This window comes from Bombus flavifrons, chromosome 1 (genome assembly GCF_040668555.2).
Source record: "Bombus flavifrons isolate JBK064 chromosome 1, iyBomFlav1_principal, whole genome shotgun sequence".
NCBI lineage: Eukaryota > Metazoa > Arthropoda > Insecta > Hymenoptera > Apidae > Bombus > Bombus flavifrons.
The window spans coordinates 7577007-7597132 of NC_138442.1; the positions used below are offsets into that span (position 1 = coordinate 7577007).

At 37.5% G+C, this 20126-nt stretch overlaps 3 protein-coding genes and 2 long non-coding RNA genes across 7 annotated transcripts in view; 3 read left to right on the forward strand and 2 right to left on the reverse strand.

Moving 5' to 3' along the window:
- The window catches only part of LOC138184980 (uncharacterized), a 39657-nt gene extending 34127 nt beyond the window's left edge, over window positions 1-5530 (forward strand). The window contains exons 6-7 of the mRNA XM_069123525.1: window positions 2689-3019; window positions 3270-5530. Of these exons, the coding sequence (XP_068979626.1) occupies window positions 2689-3019; window positions 3270-3398 (460 nt within the window). The 3' untranslated portion in view covers window positions 3399-5530. The remainder of the gene's footprint in view (window positions 1-2688; window positions 3020-3269) is intronic.
- Window positions 5531-5670: 140 nt separating this feature from the next.
- LOC138185068 (uncharacterized) lies at window positions 5671-10753 on the forward strand. Of its 2 annotated transcripts, none has more exons than XM_069123698.1 (3): window positions 5671-9487; window positions 10069-10352; window positions 10441-10753. In XM_069123698.1, the coding sequence occupies exons 1-3, from the start codon at window positions 9446-9448 to the stop codon at window positions 10637-10639; spliced, it is 525 nt and encodes a 174-aa protein (XP_068979799.1). In that variant the 5' UTR covers window positions 5671-9445; the 3' UTR covers window positions 10640-10753. The 2 variants fall into 2 exon arrangements, with proteins under 2 accessions (XP_068979799.1, XP_068979807.1); XM_069123706.1 differs by lacking the exon at window positions 5671-9487 and adding an exon at window positions 9498-9866.
- Window positions 10754-12054: 1301 nt separating this feature from the next.
- LOC138181116 (uncharacterized) lies at window positions 12055-16693 on the reverse strand. Of its 2 annotated transcripts, none has more exons than XM_069116084.1 (7): window positions 16165-16693; window positions 13837-14054; window positions 13453-13698; window positions 13097-13360; window positions 12627-13019; window positions 12399-12550; window positions 12055-12303 (listed from the first exon to the last, which is right to left on the reverse strand). In XM_069116084.1, the coding sequence occupies exons 1-7, from the start codon at window positions 16334-16336 to the stop codon at window positions 12066-12068; spliced, it is 1683 nt and encodes a 560-aa protein (XP_068972185.1). In that variant the 5' UTR covers window positions 16337-16693; the 3' UTR covers window positions 12055-12065. The 2 variants fall into 2 exon arrangements, with proteins under 2 accessions (XP_068972185.1, XP_068973004.1); XM_069116903.1 differs by having other exon boundaries at window positions 13103-13360; window positions 16165-16688.
- An 826-nt stretch (window positions 16694-17519) lies between these two features.
- Window positions 17520-18302, forward strand: LOC138182574 (uncharacterized). The gene is made up of 2 exons (XR_011173910.1): window positions 17520-17980; window positions 18061-18302. It is a non-coding gene; the product is annotated as an uncharacterized LOC138182574 (long non-coding RNA).
- A 269-nt stretch (window positions 18303-18571) lies between these two features.
- Window positions 18572-19445, reverse strand: LOC138182145 (uncharacterized). Its single transcript, XR_011173772.1, has 3 exons — window positions 19155-19445; window positions 18957-19063; window positions 18572-18613 (listed from the first exon to the last, which is right to left on the reverse strand). It is a non-coding gene; the product is annotated as an uncharacterized LOC138182145 (long non-coding RNA).
- Window positions 19446-20126: the final 681 nt, after the last annotated feature.

Here is a 20126-nt window from a genome sequence, read left to right on the forward strand (position 1 = left end):
TGACACGCTCTGGTTTCGAGTTCCGTTCTCGAGAGGACGAGTCATCCCCGAGTTTATTCCGAGATCGAATTCCAGCGGTTCGCGATATCGAAAACGAGCGTTCTCCTCGCGGTCTAAAAAAACTCGAGGATGCGTTTCAGCTTGGAAAGCCACGTTGGAAAAGATCGAAGGATACTTTGTTGAACGCGGACGTGGCTTGAAATAACGGGTTGCGTCGACGTTCCGTGATAAACAGAGAAAGGGGAAGTTGAAGAGAGGGGTGGAAGCTCGATTGGTGGGAGGGGCGGGCGTGCGAGAGAGACAGTGAGCGGTAGTTGCAAACATCTCCCGCCACGAATCCGCTTAAAAATAAAGTCTTACGCCGGTGTTCGAGTTGGTCCGTGCGAAATCACAGAAGAGTTCTCTCGGTGACAGGGTCGAGGAAGCGCTTGAACCGCTAGGCAAAACGTCGACGAGTGACGGGGAGATCGAGTTCGGTTAAAAGAAGAGACAGAGGGGAGAGAGAGAGAGAGAGAAAGGTAGAGAAAGAGGAGGAAGAGGAAGAGCGATCGAGAGAAGAACGACAATGGACAATTCCGTGAGTCGATATCGCGATCGTTACCACGTCCAGGTGTAATAAAGTGCCTGGTTCGGGGAAGTAGCGCGGAAAACCGGAGTAAACTTGTCGCGTATCTCCGATGTTGATATCGAACGACGTGGATTCGCGAGCGCGAGCAAAATGACGACCACCCACGGAGGCCACGTGTATTACGTGATCAAGGTGCCCAAGGAGTCGGATGGCAATGAAAGGTAATCGTCTTAAAAGCAAACGAGCTGCGGACCAACACGTTCCACCCACGCTCGTTTCCACCTCAAATTTACGCAATTGGAACGAACCGACCGGAGGAGCTCGCTCGTCCAACGGAACTACGCGACTATCGCGCGTAAACCGATCGAACGAAAGACGCGAGTTTTCAGACTCGTTGGAGTCCACCGGGCGTGTGGACCATCGAGAGTCGAAGAGGATAAATGCGCGAAGAATATGGTCGCGCGCAAAGCAAACTGTTTCGTTTTTGCGTACATCGCGTTACGATTACGGACGTTGGCACACATACGTACGCGCGTGCAGTCATTGCTGATACCGCAACGACAGATCGAAAATAAATTCGTAATCCATTGGCTCGTAGCAGTTCTCGATTTTAAATTTTCCATTCGCCGTTCCTTTCCTAAATTCGTCCGTTTCGTATTTGCCGCGCGATTTACAGCCACTCGGTGCAGAGCAAATACGCAAGGCGCGCTTCAACCCTTTGCACTGCTATGTCGAGTGTGACTCGATATCAGTTTTTATCTCAGACATTCTTTCACGTGCACGTTTTCTTGTGAAACGTGCGAAAGAAAAGCGGGATTGCATCCTGGAAATTCTTTCAAGATATATCATACACTTAAAAATTAGTAAATACAACAATAGAGCGAATAGAACTGATATTTAATTTCTTTCTTCCTTTACTTATTTAAATTGTCTTATTTTTTAGTTCAAGTAAATTTCAAATAAAACGCTTAAAAGTATTGGCAGCTGCTGCTAACGAAATTGAAATAAAATTCCCAGTGCAAAGGGTTAAATAAGAAACACTCGACCATATTTACTAGCTCTGAGTATATGCAGGAAGATTTTTCTGAAATGAAAATTTGGACACCAACGTCCTTGAAAGAAAAAGTTTCTTTGTGCAACAAAAGATTCCTCTCTCAAAACGGATTTACAATAGTCGATCATTGGTTTACCTGTCGTTAATCAACTTCTTGATAACGATATAAATAACACGATCGCTTCCTTGTTCCCTGTTGATGTGAAAGGCGGTCGGTTTGTCGCGGCGCGGATCCCCACGGCTCCTCCCATTGTTATCGGTGCACGATGGCGGAACTACGGACAAACGCGATGGAATGCAATCTGCGAAGATTAATCGCAGCAGGGAAAGTGAGGGAGAGTCGGCACTCGTTGTTAGTTTCGCAATATCGAACATTATTAGTCTCGTTGGCTGTGGTCCAACGGTTCCGCCGAGCCTACCAACGCTAACCATTTAACGTTACTTTTCCTGCCGAACGAATACTCTCCTTTTATTCTCGTTGTTTCATTCCATCGTACCATCCTTTACCATCCTTTCTCTCTTTTTGTCGATTGTATTTCGAACTCGTGCAAGATTTATTTTCGTTGTTTAACGAGATACACCGATATTTGTATCTGATTTTCTTTGGAGCGTTGAACGAGTAAATAAAAAATGTGGAAAGTACAACGAATTGATAAAATGAAAATCGTGAACGTTAGACGAACTGCTGGCGAGAATGATCGCGTGTGCACTCGTTACACGTGCAACACCAAAGAGGGGGAGAAAGATAGGCTGCAATTAGATGGAATCCGATATCGTGGTCAATGTCACGGCTAACCAGGAGTGGCAATTATAATTAAGCCTAATTTATGGTTACGTTTCAAGCACGAAATAAGAAGGCTAACGAACAAAAATACGTGCACACCTAACTTGGTCGTTATCGGCGAGCTTGAAACGAGTATCAAACCATTGAAACTTGAAGGTAGATGTTTCCAGTGTAAAAGCGATTAGCTGCGCGAGGTCGTTCGGTATAATTTAGCGTCTAATGGAGTCGTACGTTCGTCTACGAACGATGGTAAAAATTTAATGGGAAAAAATGAATTTTCAGTACGGACAGTGGTTGGGACAATCCGTTCAGACCAGACGGCGATCTTTCGAGGGAAGCAGACGAGATAGTTGAATTGATAAAAGGTGGAAAACCCATCACACCGACCCCTGGACAAACCGCTCCTCCGTTGCCAGGGTGCGACGCTGTTACCAGCAATGCGCAGACCACCGTCGACCACGACTCCAGTTCCAGTCCCCTGTTGAAATCCTCAGCGAACTCGACGAATCGACACGCCAACTCGTCGCCGAAGCCTGGCCAGGAAAATGGAAACGCCCATGGTACACCGATGAAAGCTGCAACCGCCAACAACCAGCAATCTGTCAACGATAAGGTAACGATATATTAGCATTTTTAATCGAACATTTCGTGTCGTCGAATAGTCACGCAATCCGCGGACTGTTCAACCGTTAAACGAGTGGTTTCCGTAAAAGTTGCCAGTCACCTGAAATGTTAACGGTGAATTATATTATCATAGCAGAGTTCTCGCTGGAATCCCATCGGTAAACGTATTTTTTCATCGAGAAAAATCATGCACGACGACGTTCGAATACGGAGTAACGAGATGTGATTAAACGTTGCAGGTTGTCGCATCGAGAGCAGCTACCGTCGAAGTGGCCAGAATGACGGCACAGGGACCAGGCGACGCTTCGCAGGTCGAACACGTCACCTTAAAGAAGAAGCCTAAATGTAAATGTTGTCTTCTGCAGTAATGGAAAGGATACAAGCTACCGCATGGATGTCTCAGCAGTCGGATGATTCAACGTCGTTGAAGGTGCATCGGGACTTGGTCGCCGATAACTTTGCAGTTCACGTTTTTCGAAATGGTCGCTGTACGAGTGCCGTGGAAAACATTGTAATTTCTTCTGTTGCATCCTACCCTAGAAACGAGTTTCACGGAGATACGGAAGAACTGAGATACGCAGGGCAAATGTGCGATCGCGTGAACGCGTCGTATTCCTATTTCCGAAACGACATCGACGATTTTTCTACGACGAGGATACGAATTGGCCGTGTCAATCGTCGAAACCAATCTACTCGTAGGATCGAAGATTCCTACAGAGAATGCGAGCGATGGTTGTCGATACGAATGAGAAGAGAATCCCGATACCGGTTGAAACAACGATGATACCGAGCGAATTGACATGACGCGACACTGAGGAAGATACCTGAACGAGCGTAGAAAAGCACCGAGCCTCTTGATAGCCTTTCAGAAAGACAGTGGAGTGTCTATAAAGTAACAGACTATATAAAAGAAGAGAATAAATAAAAAAAAAATTATATATATATATATATATACATACACATAAAACTATATTGTAGATACAGAAATGGTAGTTGTATAGCTTATATGCTTTTATTATTGTGGTTAATTACTGTCAAAATTATCGTGATTTCGGGAATATTTTCGCGCGTTGCCGCGTGAAAATGGCGAGACGCGAGCGTGAAAGAAAAAGTCGCAGTTGCACAGAATGTTTCAAAGTTACTGAGTTTAAAGAACGCCATTACTTCGTTGGACATCGATATAATATCACAGATTATTCATAGACTCTCGTTTTTACTAAAACTCAGAATCTCTATAGGCAAAACTTTTACGAAATTTTTTAACATCGCGTAGAATATGCGCTATCGAAAACTGTACGTACGATGATCGTTGAAAGAGACGCAACTCGATGAAAAGAGAAACGTCAAGCCGGCCGTATTTCTTTTCTCGCGATTAAGCATGAGAACGCGTAGTATTTTCTCTTATTGCGAAGAAGATATCGTCTATCGAACCGCTTTACTTTCACACACCAATCTTTTCTTCTCTATTCTGTTGCCATTCTTTTCTACACCTCGCATCAAAGAAACGCAAACCTATCGAAAGAGAAAGCTGTAATTAAGCGAGCTGGCGCTCGCCAGACTAAACGCGTGAGTAACTATTCAGGATCGTCAAACATGAAATGTGTAAATATCGCGATATTTTTTGAAACAAAGTGTGATTGTCGGCGATCCGAAGAGTGCGAGAACGCGTTACGTTCCATTCGAGTTGGTGCGGACGAACGGATTCGACGACGACGTGGCTTGCTCTCCGCGCTCCAACTCTAGTTTCTCGATTGCTGCAGCGGCACAAATTAATTAAGCGTCGAGAACGCTACGGTAACTCGTAGACGATAGGGCGCACGAATGAACGATTTCTTTCTCGGGACTTGTTCGATTCGATGATCGTGTTACAAATTATTTATTTCATTTTATGCGTTTTACTTTTACTTCGATGTGTCCTTTCACCGCTACGTTCCATTCATTTTATTTAATGTATACGTGTATGACGTGTATCTTACAAAGCGAATCTTTCCGAAAGTATAGAGATTTAAAAAGACACTCGTTTAAAATGAGTAAAAGGCACGTTTATGAAACGTATATGCTAAAAATGTTCGTTGGAAGGAAAACCGTTGATCGGTTTTATGCGTATTAATAATAATGTAACAGGGAAAAAACGCCAGATCGTGGAAAACTGCTCGGTTCTTCAACCATTGCGTATACAGATACAGAAAGAACGCAAGGATCCGCCCTGTGTCGAGCGGTGCTTGGTCCGCGTTAATGGTTGTACGTGTGTGCGTGGCTGTGTGTCTGCACGAGTGCCTGTATTTTTTAATACACATATCCGCATATTTTTTCTAGATCGTCCGAGCAAAAGATATTTATGAAAAATATGCGATCCTATGGCGAAGGATGATGAAATAGGGAGCGAAAGAAAGAACGAGACCGACACCAGCGGAATAAGATTTCCTTTATTTTCGTTCATTGTACGCCGTTGCATTGTATGTATGGCAAAGCGTGTAATATAAAGTTGTAAGTAACAGAAGATCCTGAATAATTTACTCGCGTCCTCGCAGATTGTAATCGAAAGTGACGTACCAGCAAGAAAATCTAAAAGGAAAGAGTACTAAATACTATGTGTATATCTCTAAAACAAACATACATGTATATTTACGCGTTTGCACACTTGCGTGTACACGCTCACGCACACGCACACGAAACGTGGAGAAACATTGAACAATTCCGAAGACCTTTCCGCGAATTTCGCTCCGATTCGTGTTTCTCAAGCTAATAATATCAAATCTACGTGGATATTCAAACTTTACACTGGAAATCTTTTGAATGTTAATGGTCTTGACGCGTCCAGAGTGTAGGGATTTCGCGCGATTGGACATGCATCCAACCGATTATCCGCAAAATGCAAATATTTTCTTATCGATTCGTTCGATTCTATGCTCCGAGACATGCTCGCCGATAAAACGAATATCCGCCTCGAAAGATCGGTCGCGAAAGAACAAACACGGCATGTTAACACCACCGGAAAGATGATGAAACTCTCGAAGGTTGGCTTTCTTGTGCCGGTTGTTTCTCCGAGATATCTGGCACGATTAAACGCACCGATTTACGCTCGTGTCGCGTCAAAACTATTAATACTCGTTTTATATAATATATATCTACAGGAACTCTATACGAACATTAGGCTAATTTGACAAACATTTCGGTGTTAAAACTGGCGGAAATTGGAGCGATCCGAGCGAAGCAACGGACATATCCGTTACGGGACAACAGGACGCGATCTATTGGAATCGCGTACGGCAATGTTTTGGTCTCTGAAAGCCTTAGCGCGTTTCATCGAGTACCTAAATATATTTTGTATCGAGAGAAATTGGGTGTTCAATCATACGAGTTATACGTAATGCTGAAGAAAGTGAGGTACGAAGGGTGCTGAGTAACGAAGATTAAAGGTATTATTTTACTAAACAAAAATGTAGGTGCGTGTGCGCTCACAGAAATACATATGTACGTGACACAAACGAGCAAACGGTAATTCGTACACATTCGTGTTCAAGAATAAAAAAGATGTAAGGCGCCGTACACAAGTTTGTTCGATTAGCGTCTCAACGTACGGCATCTTTTTAATTTGTAAAAAGTACTATAAGGGTAGATTCAGAGCCTAAAGCAAACACGCGTTCGAAGTCATGTTGACAGAGGACCGATTCTTTCATTTCAACGATCGCTTGTTTACGTTAGAGAGCGAGATCACCTTTAATTTCAACGCAAATCTAAATTTAACACTGCCTGTGATATCGAAAGCAATCTTATTCTCGCGGCCATGAATCATTCCAAACATCTCAATGAGTACTACTACGTAATAGAGGGTCAAGTTAATAGCTGTCTGTGTTGTCCATGGGTAATATCGAGCACGAGAGTTTTATCGTCCTGATACGACGTGATTTCGAGGATGCGTTCATCGAAAATCCTGTCAGCCTCTTTTAAACTCTGAACCTATGCCGATAGCACTTTATAAATGTTAAAAAGAATAGCCTGGTTACAGACGAGCGGTATACTTCGAGGTGATCTCTTTGGCGAAATATTTTGAATCGATCGAGGTGAGTTGAGCAAGTCGTCGAGTTGCACGAGAAGATGCGACGTTACCAACGAGTGGAATCCACCGAAATTCTTAACGTCTGTTCCCACGCAAAATGTTGATTTTGCTGAGCTTACAGATACTGAGCGAATATTAAATGTCTTGTTAAGAAAAAAAAAAAAAAGAACAAAAAGAAAACGGAGTAGAAACATCTTTAGAGATATCAAAACCCAGCAAACCTATCACTCATTCCCTACTTCTATGTTTTTCTTTTACTCGGGGAGAATAGAATTAAAATACGGGTGAAGGATATCGTCTCTGCGAGCCCCTTCCTGTATATGGTTTCTAGCCTTCGTCCGTTTACGTAAGGCGACGATCCAGCCAAGTTCAGCTACCTAATGGCGCAACATGAAAGATCGTACAGTAGGTAAAAACGCGAGTTTTTATTTACGTTGTTGTACGAAATAGTCGAAAGAATTGGAATCCCGTTGGCGATCGAACGGTTGCTCGAAATTGAATTTGGTCGCGTGATCGTTCTTTCGTTAGCTACGTTTCTCATTTTAATCGGACACGCACGAGATAACAGGCGAGAGGTTAGATACGAAGAATCTCGAAGATGAAAGAACACTCGGAAAAGTCAGATGTAAATCACGGGAGATAAATCCGTCGTATCGTAGAAAGTACACGCGTGGGTATCTGTTCTCATACGATAACGTACGCGGAATTACGCGATAGCGCGTGAATGCGCGCGTGTATATCTTATTTACAAACGACAAAGTCCTTTCTCTCTCGTACATTCAAAGAAAAAGCAGCTGTTGGATTATGAAATCGTTACGTGGTACGAACGATTGGTGCAGAGTCGCGCATTAGAACGGAAGGTCCCATCGGGACGCTCTTCGAGGTACAAAGATGAGCCAAGTTGAGTCTAGAAAAACTCCGGGTACTTTCAAACAGGGTTCTCGATCGAAACCTGGCCGTTCGCCAGCGATCGACTACGAAAGGGCAATGACCCTCCCTCGATATCGTTCGATTTGTCGTTCATCCGAGTTCGAAGAACGAGACCGAGATGGCGATCCACGTGTCTAGGAATGTAGATTATGAGCAGGATAGGAGAGAGAAGATTCAGGGCAAACCTGACGATCTTTGAACCTAGCACTGCTTCGATCGAGGATCGGAATCGAGATCGGTCGCGAACAGAACGGAATGATGATCACGTCGTGTCGACTGTTGACTACTGGGCACACGGAATGCGATGGGTTCGGTACGAAAGGACCAATGAATAAAAGGATAAAATGTCAGCGCGACTCTGTTGCTACCTACAAAAGAGCAAACGCATCCTATTAGCGGTTCAGAGATCGTATTGTTTGCCCGCGTGCCCTTAAAAGAGCGAAATCTCATCCATCGTAACGACGTTGGCCTTTGAATAGCGTGGCAAACGGATGACGATAAATCCAGCCGTCTCCGCGTCCCCACACAATCGAGAGAAAATAAGCGCAAACCAATACGCGAGTCTCACGCGCGAGCGCATATGTCTTATGCGAGCAATTCATCGAGAACGTGCAACAATCCGTGTATCCTAAGAGATTTACAATGCAAAGCGTTCCTTCCGTGGGATTCCTCTATCACCTCGAAACTATGCATTATCGTCATTCGATAACAAATCTCTCGTAGAAAAACTGTAAAACTTCATCCACCCTGTCGAATAGACACTTACGTTTCGAAATACTGTTAGAGGCTTGATTAATTTCCCAAGTAACTTGCATCGCTTTGTAAACACCGTTTCTTCTCATCCTTTGATACCGCTTCATCCTTGTATTTACTTATCTATTTATTATATTAAACTAATCGTCGCTAAGTGATGAAAATGTTGACACTTGGTTGTTTGCAAACCATATCGTAATCATGAAAGAAATTGGACAAAATCTTGAAGTCACGCTCCACGTTTCTAAGACAGCGTACTTTTGGATGAAGTGAATTTAAAGAATTAAAAGATTTTAAAAAAGGATCTAATCTATAGAAAAACAGTTCGTAATTAAGAGGTGAGGAGTTTGATGAGGAATGATTGAAAAGGAAGGAGATTTAGATTTCTGTGAGATGCAATAGAAGTTATAGGGAAGAGAAAAATATGAGAACCAAACTGAGTCTGGTTGAAAGGACGTACGAGCGAACGAGATTCGTGATCCCTGTGGTTCCCTGCGACAATCGACAGTCTCAGAGGGGGAAAAAAGCATCGTCCTTGCATAGAGCTAGTGGCGGCTATATAAAAGCGGACAGAGCGAAGATGCACAGACGTTAGTGACTTCTGAAATTCAGCAATATCATCGCGAGTGCCTCGGGGGATGCCATTTAAAGTGCCATCAGTGTGATTAATCTATGGTGATGATGACCACCCGAAAAATTGTGCCTCAATCGCTGGTATGTTTTCAATTCGACTCAATTCAATATAACCATGGTAAAAGTAATTTGAAATTTGAGATCCTAACCCCTTGCGTATCTGAGATTCCCGCGCAACACATATCTACGTGCGTCGCGGATAATACACCGGCTATTTATGATTTTCATTTTTCCTTTCGAAGCGAATAAACGTAATACGATAAAAGAGATTACATTTAAATCGATTAAGAGGGAAAGTATTAAATAGAAAGTGTCTTTTTATGCGGTTGCACATATAATACGTAATACGTATTAAGAGAGATAACAGATCGTAAAATCGAGAGTCGTACTTTTACTATACGTTCCCATCGGTCAAGAGGTCATCACGAATCGTTCGACACGAAAGTCGAATTCACCTCGGGTAAGCGTCCATTTGTTATATATCGAAGAGAAAACGGCTAATTCCCGTAAACCGTACACAATACAATCACATCTGAAAAGAACTGAGAATGTCACTGTGATTTGTGTAACGTGTGTGAAGAGTTATGCTGATCTCATGATTCCAATCATTTCCAAGACCGTCCTCGTTAATCGAATTTTACATCATTCCTCTCTGATCCCAGATTCTCTGGCTAATGATTCTCGATACGTGGCGTTGCACCGGTGAAAAGTTATCACCCGATCAGAAGGCGCCTTTGTTTGCTCGTGGTTCTGGCGGATTGACTTTAAATACGCCGTTCGAGGATAATAAAGCTAGAAATCGTCCGAATTTGAACGTAAATGCGCCAGTGGACGACGTACAAAAAGAAGAAACGGAAATGCTGAAATTGGTAGACGGTGAGCTAGTGCGAACTGTAAAAGGGAGCTTCTCTTACCAAAGCCCGGAAGGCCTTCCCATCTCTGTCAAGTGAGGGGCAACTTCTCAATTTTTCTTTGGTAGCGGGTTTTTGTTGTTTCGTTTCAATATTTATCCTTACTTTCGTACGCGTTTGAAGGTATGAGGCTGATGAAAACGGAAATAGAGCCAGCTTCAAGTTTGGTACCGGCGACCCAAGTAATGGCAGTTTGTCCCCGGCTGGTCGTACTTCTGGATCAGGAGGGCAAAATGGACATGGCGGTGGTCAGGAACCGAACGGATCTAAAGGCTACCCACCATCGAAAGGCGTCGGCAGAAGTTACCTACCGCCACAATAGAGAAATATCACAACTTTTTTCGATCAAACATTACCAACAAATCTTCGATGCTCCAATATTATCTCAGTAAAAAATTTTCTCATTACCCTGTAATATAATTTATAGAAATTTATATTATTAATATTATATTATATATTAATATTAATATTATATATTATATTATAATTATATATATAATTATATACATTATATTATAATTATATTATAATTATATATATATAATTATATACATTATATTATAATTATATATATTATGCATTAATATTATAATTAATATAAAAGATATATTTTGTACAATTTCTTCAACATCGTGATCTCTTGTATAAAAGTTTTATCCGGTTATCGTAATTGCATGCTTCCTCCAACTTTATTTGTCTAACTTGTCGATGAATGTACCCTTATTAAGGCAGTTTAGTCTCGATTTACCGTTCAAGTAATCGCAAAATAGTTGACAAACTAGTTGATTCGTTTTCGAACGTATCAAACTTTTATAAACTAAGAAATAAAATATATTTTTTCACAAATGTTGATATTACAATTTAACAATTCTACCAATGATTATACATCTTCCACTTTTTCATAACATTCTCTCCACGTATAGCAAGTACGCGGGTACACACACATACAACTAATAATTTCTTTCATAAAATGCAACTAACAGAAATATAAATAAAAGAATATGAATTTTGTCCCTTCTAATTCGCATTACGCCGTTGAATGCAAGATTACAAATGTTAGGTGTATGCAGAAATAATAGCTGTAAATTAACAACGCATATACACTATGAACGTAAAGCTAGCGGGCATTATTATTATTATCGTATACACCTATTAGTTTCCTCTGCATGACTGAGATGTAATAGTAGTCGTCGCGATAGTGCTGCTTGCTGCTGCTGATGTAGACATCGCTATAAGATCTTGCTGCTTTCTTCTCATTTATGTGCCATGGAAGAAAAATTGGACTACGGGCGCTGGGATTCGAACCCGAGTCCCGAACGTTCGTAACCTAAGGCGCTAACCACTGCGTTACCGTCGCCCGGTAGAAGTTAGTGTCGAGTGGCGGTATTTGTTGTCGTAAAGCGTCAGCCGATTGTTGTCAAGCCCGTGCAGATGTTGTGCGTTGTCTTCGATGTGGCGATGGATACCTGTCGGTACAGCGCGGAGCGTTTCCGCGTACGGTCGTAGACCTCTGTTCCCCTTTTTAGTATGACGTGCTGGTGGTGATGTCCATGAACTTTTCAATGGCTAAATCACTCCTGGCCTTGGTCATCGTCTCGTATCCAGTCACTGGCTTGCGTGGGTCGGCGGTGAGGCGTCCAGTTTTACTGAAGGAAAGACCGTTCCGTGTGCGTCGTAGCGGTAGATCCAGATTGCCACGGTCTTAGATTCGCAATGATCGAAGTCTCGGATAGCGACTTGATTAAAGTTTATCTTTCGGAACCACGGTAGGTGGTGTAACCAAATGGACTCAGAAGCACTGGTATGTGATAGTGACCAGCAGGGTTTTTTACATCAAAAACAATCTCGATAAACGGATACATTGTTTCTATCCTTCTTAGCGTAAAATATTTATCAACATCGAAGTGAATCTTGTAACGTCCAGCTGTGAAATTAACTTTCATGTTATCCACCAAATCTACGCATCGACCATTCGGGCTCGTATTACTGGAACAAAGGAAAATAGATTTTACGTACTTTATTGTAGAATTAATAGATTCTGGTGTGATAAATGCAAAAAATATTTGATTTCAGTATTATACCTTTCATTTAAAAAAGTCCACCTCCCATCCATTAACTTATAAAGGCTAACTTGCAAACCTCCAATTGGTAAACCTTTACTAGTGTCCACAACGTGAGTTGAAATACGAGGCTTTTTAATTGTTGGAGTATTAACGGTTTTTAAAAGTACATGCTAGAAAAACCATAGTGTTTAAATATTGATAAGGCAAGAAATGCCATTAATTTGCAAATACCAAAAATCGACGTACTCTTTTCGGACTTTGATAACTAGTACTTGCTACATCTAACTGATCCTTGTTTATCTGAGCACCTTTCGCGGCATCCTCTGCTTGATTAGCTACAATTGTAGTTTTTTTATCAGCCATTACCAACGTAGGAAATTTACCCTTTAATTTACTCAGTACATACTGAGCACCAGGTTGGAATGTACCACCTGTCAAAGTCAGAGTTTTTCCACCCGTCGTCAAAGTAATCGTTTTACTTTGCGCAGGTGCAATGGGGATTGTATTCACTGGTTGAAGCACACCAATGGTGTTAGTATTAGGTGCGACCGAGGAACTAATTTGATAAGCTGTACCTAAAATAGGTAACGGACATGCCACCATTATTCCCGAATCTCCTTGCTGTTTGCATTCATCTTGCTAAAACATCATTCATATTTTATTTGAACCTTTTGTTAAAATATCATTTATAATATATTTTTTATATTGTTATATACATTCACCAATAATTTTGCAGATTTTCTATCTAATTTACTATCGCCTCGTCGAATCGCTCTTCCATTTTCGCGTGATTCCTTTGACGATTCTTTACTAGAATCTTCAGTATCAGGAAGAATCGATACAACTTGCATATCTGAATTACTTTGATCTTCTGATTCTACAACTATTTCCATTTGTACAGTTTCATGATTATCACTTTCTTCCAAATATTCACTCTGCATATGATCCATAGCTTCTGTCAAGGAATCCTCACAGTTCTCCTAAATTAATGTAATTAGATAACAATAATGTGAAATATTCATGAATTTAATTTATAAAACGTTTATTCCATACAAATAAAAGAATCACTCACCACCCTCTCTATCTTAATCTTTTTTATCGAATGTTTAACATCTTCCTCATCAGAAGGCATCTGCATCTGCATATCTTCTACATCATCTTCTTCCTCTTCTTCTTCATCCTCAGCTTCAGCACCAACATCTTCGATTGGATCTTTAATCTGAGCTTCATCCAGCTCATCATCCGTTTCTAATCTCTCAACAACATATTCCACCTCATCTTCATTTTCTTCTACTTCAGTTTGAGTGTGTTCAATAGCCTAATAAAGAAATGCTTTAATAAATTTCTGTTTAATATTGCTTACCATAATGTATCCCTTTATAACATGAACATAATTTAATTTTATCTAATTTATTCAAGCAGTATAAAGCTAATTACAAATGTTCAGAATATAAACCTCAATTTCCTCAACTTCTTCTATTTCAACCTCTTCTACCGCATTTGCCTTTCGAGCTGCAGCCTTCTTTTTTTCTTCCGCTTCGTGTGACAAAGCTGATCGTTGATGCTTCATCGTACATGTATGTTTTAACAAAGAAAGTCGGTGCGCATGGAGATTTTTCTTGCAATACAGACAATAAGCTCGTGTTGATTGGAACGGCACGGACGTCAACCATCCTATGGTAAAATATCATGTTAAATATTTCTTTGTTTGTTATTTTAAGCGCACTGTTCTCTCTTTCGAAAGGCTACGAAACATTCTGCCGAATATACCGTGTTACTAAACACATTTTAACTGTATGGTAACATCGAATCGAAGGTTGACTTGGTAATACTTTTACTGGTAACTTATTAACGCTATGATTCGCTCAACGAATCGAGTCAATCAAGGTAAATATAACTACATAAACACATTCTAGTGAAAACAGTCTCGTCGCATTTATAATCTCGATATATTATAAAATGAAAAATCACTTTCTTGTACATTTATATAGCTACTACTCTTAAGTCTTCTGTATCATGTAGAAAACTATCGTGGTCAATTTGCATACATTTAAATTTCATCTTTTAGTACATTATAAAATGTAGTCTTCTTAAAATTGAGTAATATAATCATTCAATTCTTATTTCAGAAACTTCTGTGGTAGGTAACTCCTGGTAGAGGCAGTTATTTTTACTATCTCTGTAAGAACTTTTTCGACACTGTTACTCTTTAGTTCTTTCTTATAGATATTTCATATAACGTTCTTTCTATTTGAACTCATAATTTCACTTGCTTTTTCCAATTAGCGATATCTGAAAGAATTAGAAAGTAGCAAAAAGGATTGTATATCTTGCAGAATACACAATCAAAGCACTGTTTATTTTGTATTGTGTTTTATATAGACTGATGTATCCAATATATCTCAGTACAAAAATTATAGAGATCTGAATTTTCCTAAAAGAAAATAAAGTTTCGCTAAAAAACATTCCAGAAACTAAAGGAAAGATATGAAATTTAAATATGCGGAGAGGATGTGACAGTTTTTCTTCTACTATATCTTATACTATATCGAAAGCATAGACAAAAGCATCTATCCGCTAAAAAATCAACATGGTCGACAGAGCTAGGCACGTTCCGTGTATGCGCGAGGAATTACGGTTTATTTTGAATAATTAAAATTGACTAGGTAGGTATTCTTTTATTCACATTTCTTTTATTATTGAAACAATCATAATAAACCCTGACAATAAAAGCAGTAAAATGAAATGTTACATATTTTTTACATTAAGAAAGATAAAAAATTATAAGTTTAGTAATAACCTCTAATACAGTAGTAGTAGGGAAATACGTATAAGCAAGAAATTTTATGTTGAGATTATTATCACAAAAATATTAAAAATATTCCCTTAAATAATAAATGCTATTATAAATAAAATATTTATTGAGAAGAGTATATAACTTTTATACGCAAAAGTGAAATTTTACAATTATACTTGATTTGTTTATATGATCGGGCGCAAAATGACCCTTACTTCTGTCAGCTATGTGGTTTTTTTATGCTTCACTCAATGGGCAATTTCCCCTAGCGAGTGTCCAGATCTGTTTATATGACCGTGGAAAAGACTTACAAGATTAATGTTTAGAAATGCAAATTTCTATTTTGTAATATATTGAAATTGTATAACCAACCCTGTTTCCCCTAGAGTTTGATCACGTGGTTTTATTTATCTCGATTGATTCGACTCGTTGAATGGACTACAGTCATGTGTCGCGTACGTAACACATTGAATTTTCCCATTTCTACAAAAAAATCTTGCGTCAAGTGAGAGTTATTTAAGTATGGATGAATTTTACCAGCTATGCTATATATATATATATAAACGATTATATTTAAATTTTACAAAGATTGATAATGCGTAATTCGAAATAGTGATACACGATAGTTATATACACTTCTAAGTATACTATAATAAGAAAATAAGATACAAGAAGAATATTGTGGCGAATTGAAGATGTTATAAATCGTAATAAGCATCTACCGCTGATGAAATCCAAAGGAAACAAAGTTGATTGTACTATTGCACGTGACAATGATTTCCTCTAAAAATAATTAACCGCTACTAATCAAAAACATCATTGCTTAATACTGTGACGAACTGACGGAGCTACGATTATTAAATACATATGAAGATATTCACCGTGGCACAATACGTTAGAATATGTGTTAAAGTGCTGAAGAAACGTATTCGTTTTAGCCGATAACGTGCTATTTCAAAATAAGCAATAAACAATAACGAAAAGTACCTTTAAAATCGGGCATTTGTTCCCATTCTTTACGATACCGTTGCGTGTAGACACGCGTCTTGGCATGGCTGATTTTGCCTGTTGGAGTAAGACGCTGGCCCGTCGCGGTTAGTAGATTGGCGTGTAAGCCCGTCTCACTGGTCGTAATCATTGTTGGTTGTCTCTTCTCCATTCCTTCCGAACGAAGACCGATTCGAAATCGCCCGGATCTCAAAATACCCAAAATCGTAACACGAAATCACTAAATAGTTTTTTCCACGATGCAAGGGAGAGGGGGCACTCGGTAAGCACCGAGATCTTCGCCTAGCCTAGTATTCAAGTTAACTCCCTAGCAATGGCGGACAACTGCAACGCTGCAACGATGCAAGCTCCTAACCCCCTCTGCTCTTCACCATTTTGCTGCCAACGGCGCAACTTACACTACCGTATAAACCGCACTTGCGCCCCATCCTCTCTTCTTTTCATTCAACCATGAAAATTTGATTTTACGTCTTTCAAATATTTCGATGATCGTTTCTAATGAATATTTAAACTATATTTACTTTAATTCATATAACATGCACTCTTGTAAGAGTAAAATAACTTTTTGTTATGTATGTATTTGTTATTATAAAACCGACGTCCATCTATATTGAAATATTAATTAAACTTCAAATACGTTGAATTCAAACGACAAAGAAGTAACGAAATAAGAAGTTGTCTCACTTACAAGAGGCAGTTATTTTAATAATTTAATGTATATTAATTATTATAACATATATTTAATTTTGTAATAATTAAATATGACGTTCCCAAATGTAATTTTTCTCGATTACATTTACAACTTTATTACTAATTTTATCATACATTATTTTACTTCTTCGTGTAGCATATTATTGGATGCTCATTTTCTATCTACGATACTGGTTTCAGTAAAATGTACGGAACCATTGGTCAAATCAATATGCGCGCGCATGTCGATATGTACTCCATATTAGGGGGAAAGATATTAATTCGTTAAATCTGGTTAAATATAGAAAATGTACAAACACTTCACCTTAAGAAAGAGTCATAAAATATTTGTTATATATTTATTGTATAAATCATATCGTTTAAAATGAAATAATATGAAATTAAATAAAAAGTAATTTTACATGGAGACTTTAGAACGCCATCTAGATGGCCCTGAATTAATGAATCAATAATAGCGCCCTCTTTACAATAGATTTGCAAATTGAAAATATCTAAATTAGGGGAAACCTTTGAAATAGGTTCAAAAACTACAAAAATTACAAAATTCTCAAGAACTTAGTAATTAATCTGTACAATATTTTATATAAGTTCTATTTAATTTATTTTACTCCTTCCAATAATAATAATTACTGGATAGTTTTAATATAAAACTTCAAAACGTTTTGATATTCTTTGCTAGTTTTATTTTTGTATTAAGGTACGCCTATATTAGTACATATATGTCGTTGAAAAATGAGTACACTAGTGAAATCTGATATCCTTTCAACATAAAACAAAATCAGATTGAGAAATAAATATATTTTTGGAATAGAATGATGATTTATTTTCAAATATAAAAATTCATTGATATTTAATTCTATGAATAGATGATCTAGTTATTATGTTTATATATTACTATAAACACAATTTAATGTAAATAAATACATTCAGTACATGAAATATTCTAGGAACAAAAATTTATTTAACAAAATATATCTATTTCAGTACAATGAAATAATAGAAATATGAGATAGAAGTTTTCATTACATGAGGATACATGATCTACAAATAATATTAAATAATATTGAGTATACATGTGTATGTGGTAAGATAAATATTGATACATTACATTATGTTAACAATTATTGAACTAATTTCCTTTTCTAATGAAAAATATGTGTAGAGATAAATCAAATGGGAAATTCGTTAAGCAAATGAATATCTACAGATATGGAGTATATATACTTTCTTTATGAAAAGAATAAAAAAGAATAAGAACAAGAAATATAAGGAATTATTTGATAAGGAAAACAATTGTACATCAATTATTTAATAGATAAACAAATAATGAAACCATTATAACTTACATGATTTATTATTTCCTCTTACTAATTTATTATTTTGTATACATATAGTTATCTTTAAAATACAGATGTACTTAGAAGACAACTAATATATTATATATAACATAACATAATATAAGAGTAAATTATGGCCAAGATGGAGGTTCTCCGGGTTTTAATTCTTTTCCAAATAAAGCTGATTTATCACGATAATCAGTCATCGTTATCCCAGAGCCATAGTTGTAAAGTTGGCGCCCAGTGTATATTACACATACAAACACAACAGTTGCTATAGCTTGTTGAGCCACTGGTGATAATGCTGGCATTCTAAATGTTTAATTTTAGTTGCTCCTCTGCAGCTAATTGTTTCTTCCACAAATACGTATGTCTCAAATCTGCACAAATAGCAAGTATAGTACAAGTTGGGATAAATGTCACAAACCAGTATTTTCTAACAACTTGAAAGGCTCTGGCTATCTCCATTAAACTAAAAGATAAACATTGAAAATAATATTTTGTCAATTAGGTATAGAATATAATTATATTCATAATATCTCTTATGACATGATAAAAATAAATAAAAAAGAGTACTTAACAAAAAGCAAGTTTTGAGAATAATTTAATAAGTATGATGAATTTTAAAGATGAAACCAAAATCGCTACACACATTCCTAAAATCGAGTGTAGAATAATGTAAAAGAATAAAATATGAACACAAAAGTAATAATAAATTTTTACCTTTTTGGGGATTGATATGTATGCTTCGCAACTATGCACACTAGTATGATGTAATAACGTAAAATACAGTTGACTGTATTGACTTCAATCTTCCTTCTAAGCTACCACTAACGATAAAAAATATCAACGTTAGCATATTTTTTTTAATGTATATAATTGTAATAGTATATCAGTCGAATAAATGTTTTAAATATATACTTATGATTAATAGATTACGAATAAATTTTAAGATATCAGTAGCATGAACACAACAACTTCATTTGCGATGTAATACAAACTTGATATTACAAATGAAATACGCAAAAGATTAATGACTTTATAGAATTTCAAGGAATAATTATGCTTTTAAAAAACGTTATTACCGTTTCAGAAGACCAGATTGTTTATAAAATTACGTGACTAATGTAAACAATCCTTGTACAAAGATTCTTGTAAATTTATAATAAAATTCCACGTTATATAACGTAATGTATTAGCACTATTTAGAAAGAGGTCTCTAGTGTCTCGAGATTGTGTGACACGAAAATGTTAAAATGCATGGAATTATTAAATCTATTAATCTATCTTATATTTCATACTTTGTGTTAGCATTATTATAATTATTATCTTATGAGAAATTTTGCGGGAATTTATTCAATTTTGAAATTTATGTAAATAAAACTGTTCTATTCAGATAAAATATTACTCTCAAAGAAAGTGATTGGTGTTGAGTTATTAAATGTACAATGAAAATTCTTGAAAGATAAATATTAATAAGCTGCCGTTTTACTTACCATAATTAAATTAAGAGTGCAAATGTTATTTGTATTTTGAATATTTTATATAGTAAATTTAGTATATAGATTTTATGAACTTTACACACCAAGTTTTGTACATAAATGTCTGCCTTATTTATTGTTCAATTAAGAAACTTCTTAGAACAAAGTTACAGTATTGTAAGGGTCACATGTAACGATGGAAATAGCTTTCTTCCATGATCATTTTTCTACGAAATTTCAAGGTCATCACCAATTTTTTTAAATAGAATCTTATATTTATTTGTCGATATCCTTGTAGAGTGTGAATAAACAAACTCGGCGACCTTAATGACCATACTGTTACAGTTATTTAATTTTGAGATATTTGCGTCAAAATTATATTTTTTCAATTGTAATTACTCTGAATTATAAT

Excerpts from the sequence above, each read along its gene's own strand:
- LOC138185068 (XM_069123698.1), top strand. The coding sequence starts at position 9,446 with ATGGTGATGATGACCACCCGAAAAATTGTGCCTCAATCGCTG. Across the intron at positions 9,488-10,068 it reads AAATTGTGCCTCAATCGCTG|ATTCTCTGGCTAATGATTCT; the intron begins GTATGTTTTCAA and ends CTCTGATCCCAG. Across the intron at positions 10,353-10,440 it reads GGCCTTCCCATCTCTGTCAA|GTATGAGGCTGATGAAAACG; the intron begins GTGAGGGGCAAC and ends ACGCGTTTGAAG.
- LOC138181116 (XM_069116084.1), bottom strand. The coding sequence starts at position 16,336 with ATGGAGAAGAGACAACCAACAATGATTACGACCAGTGAGACGGGCTTA. Across the intron at positions 13,361-13,452 it reads AGATTAAGATAGAGAGGGTG|GAGAACTGTGAGGATTCCTT; the intron begins GTGAGTGATTCT and ends ACATTAATTTAG. Across the intron at positions 12,304-12,398 it reads TGGACTTTTTTAAATGAAAG|TAATACGAGCCCGAATGGTC; the intron begins GTATAATACTGA and ends CCTTTGTTCCAG.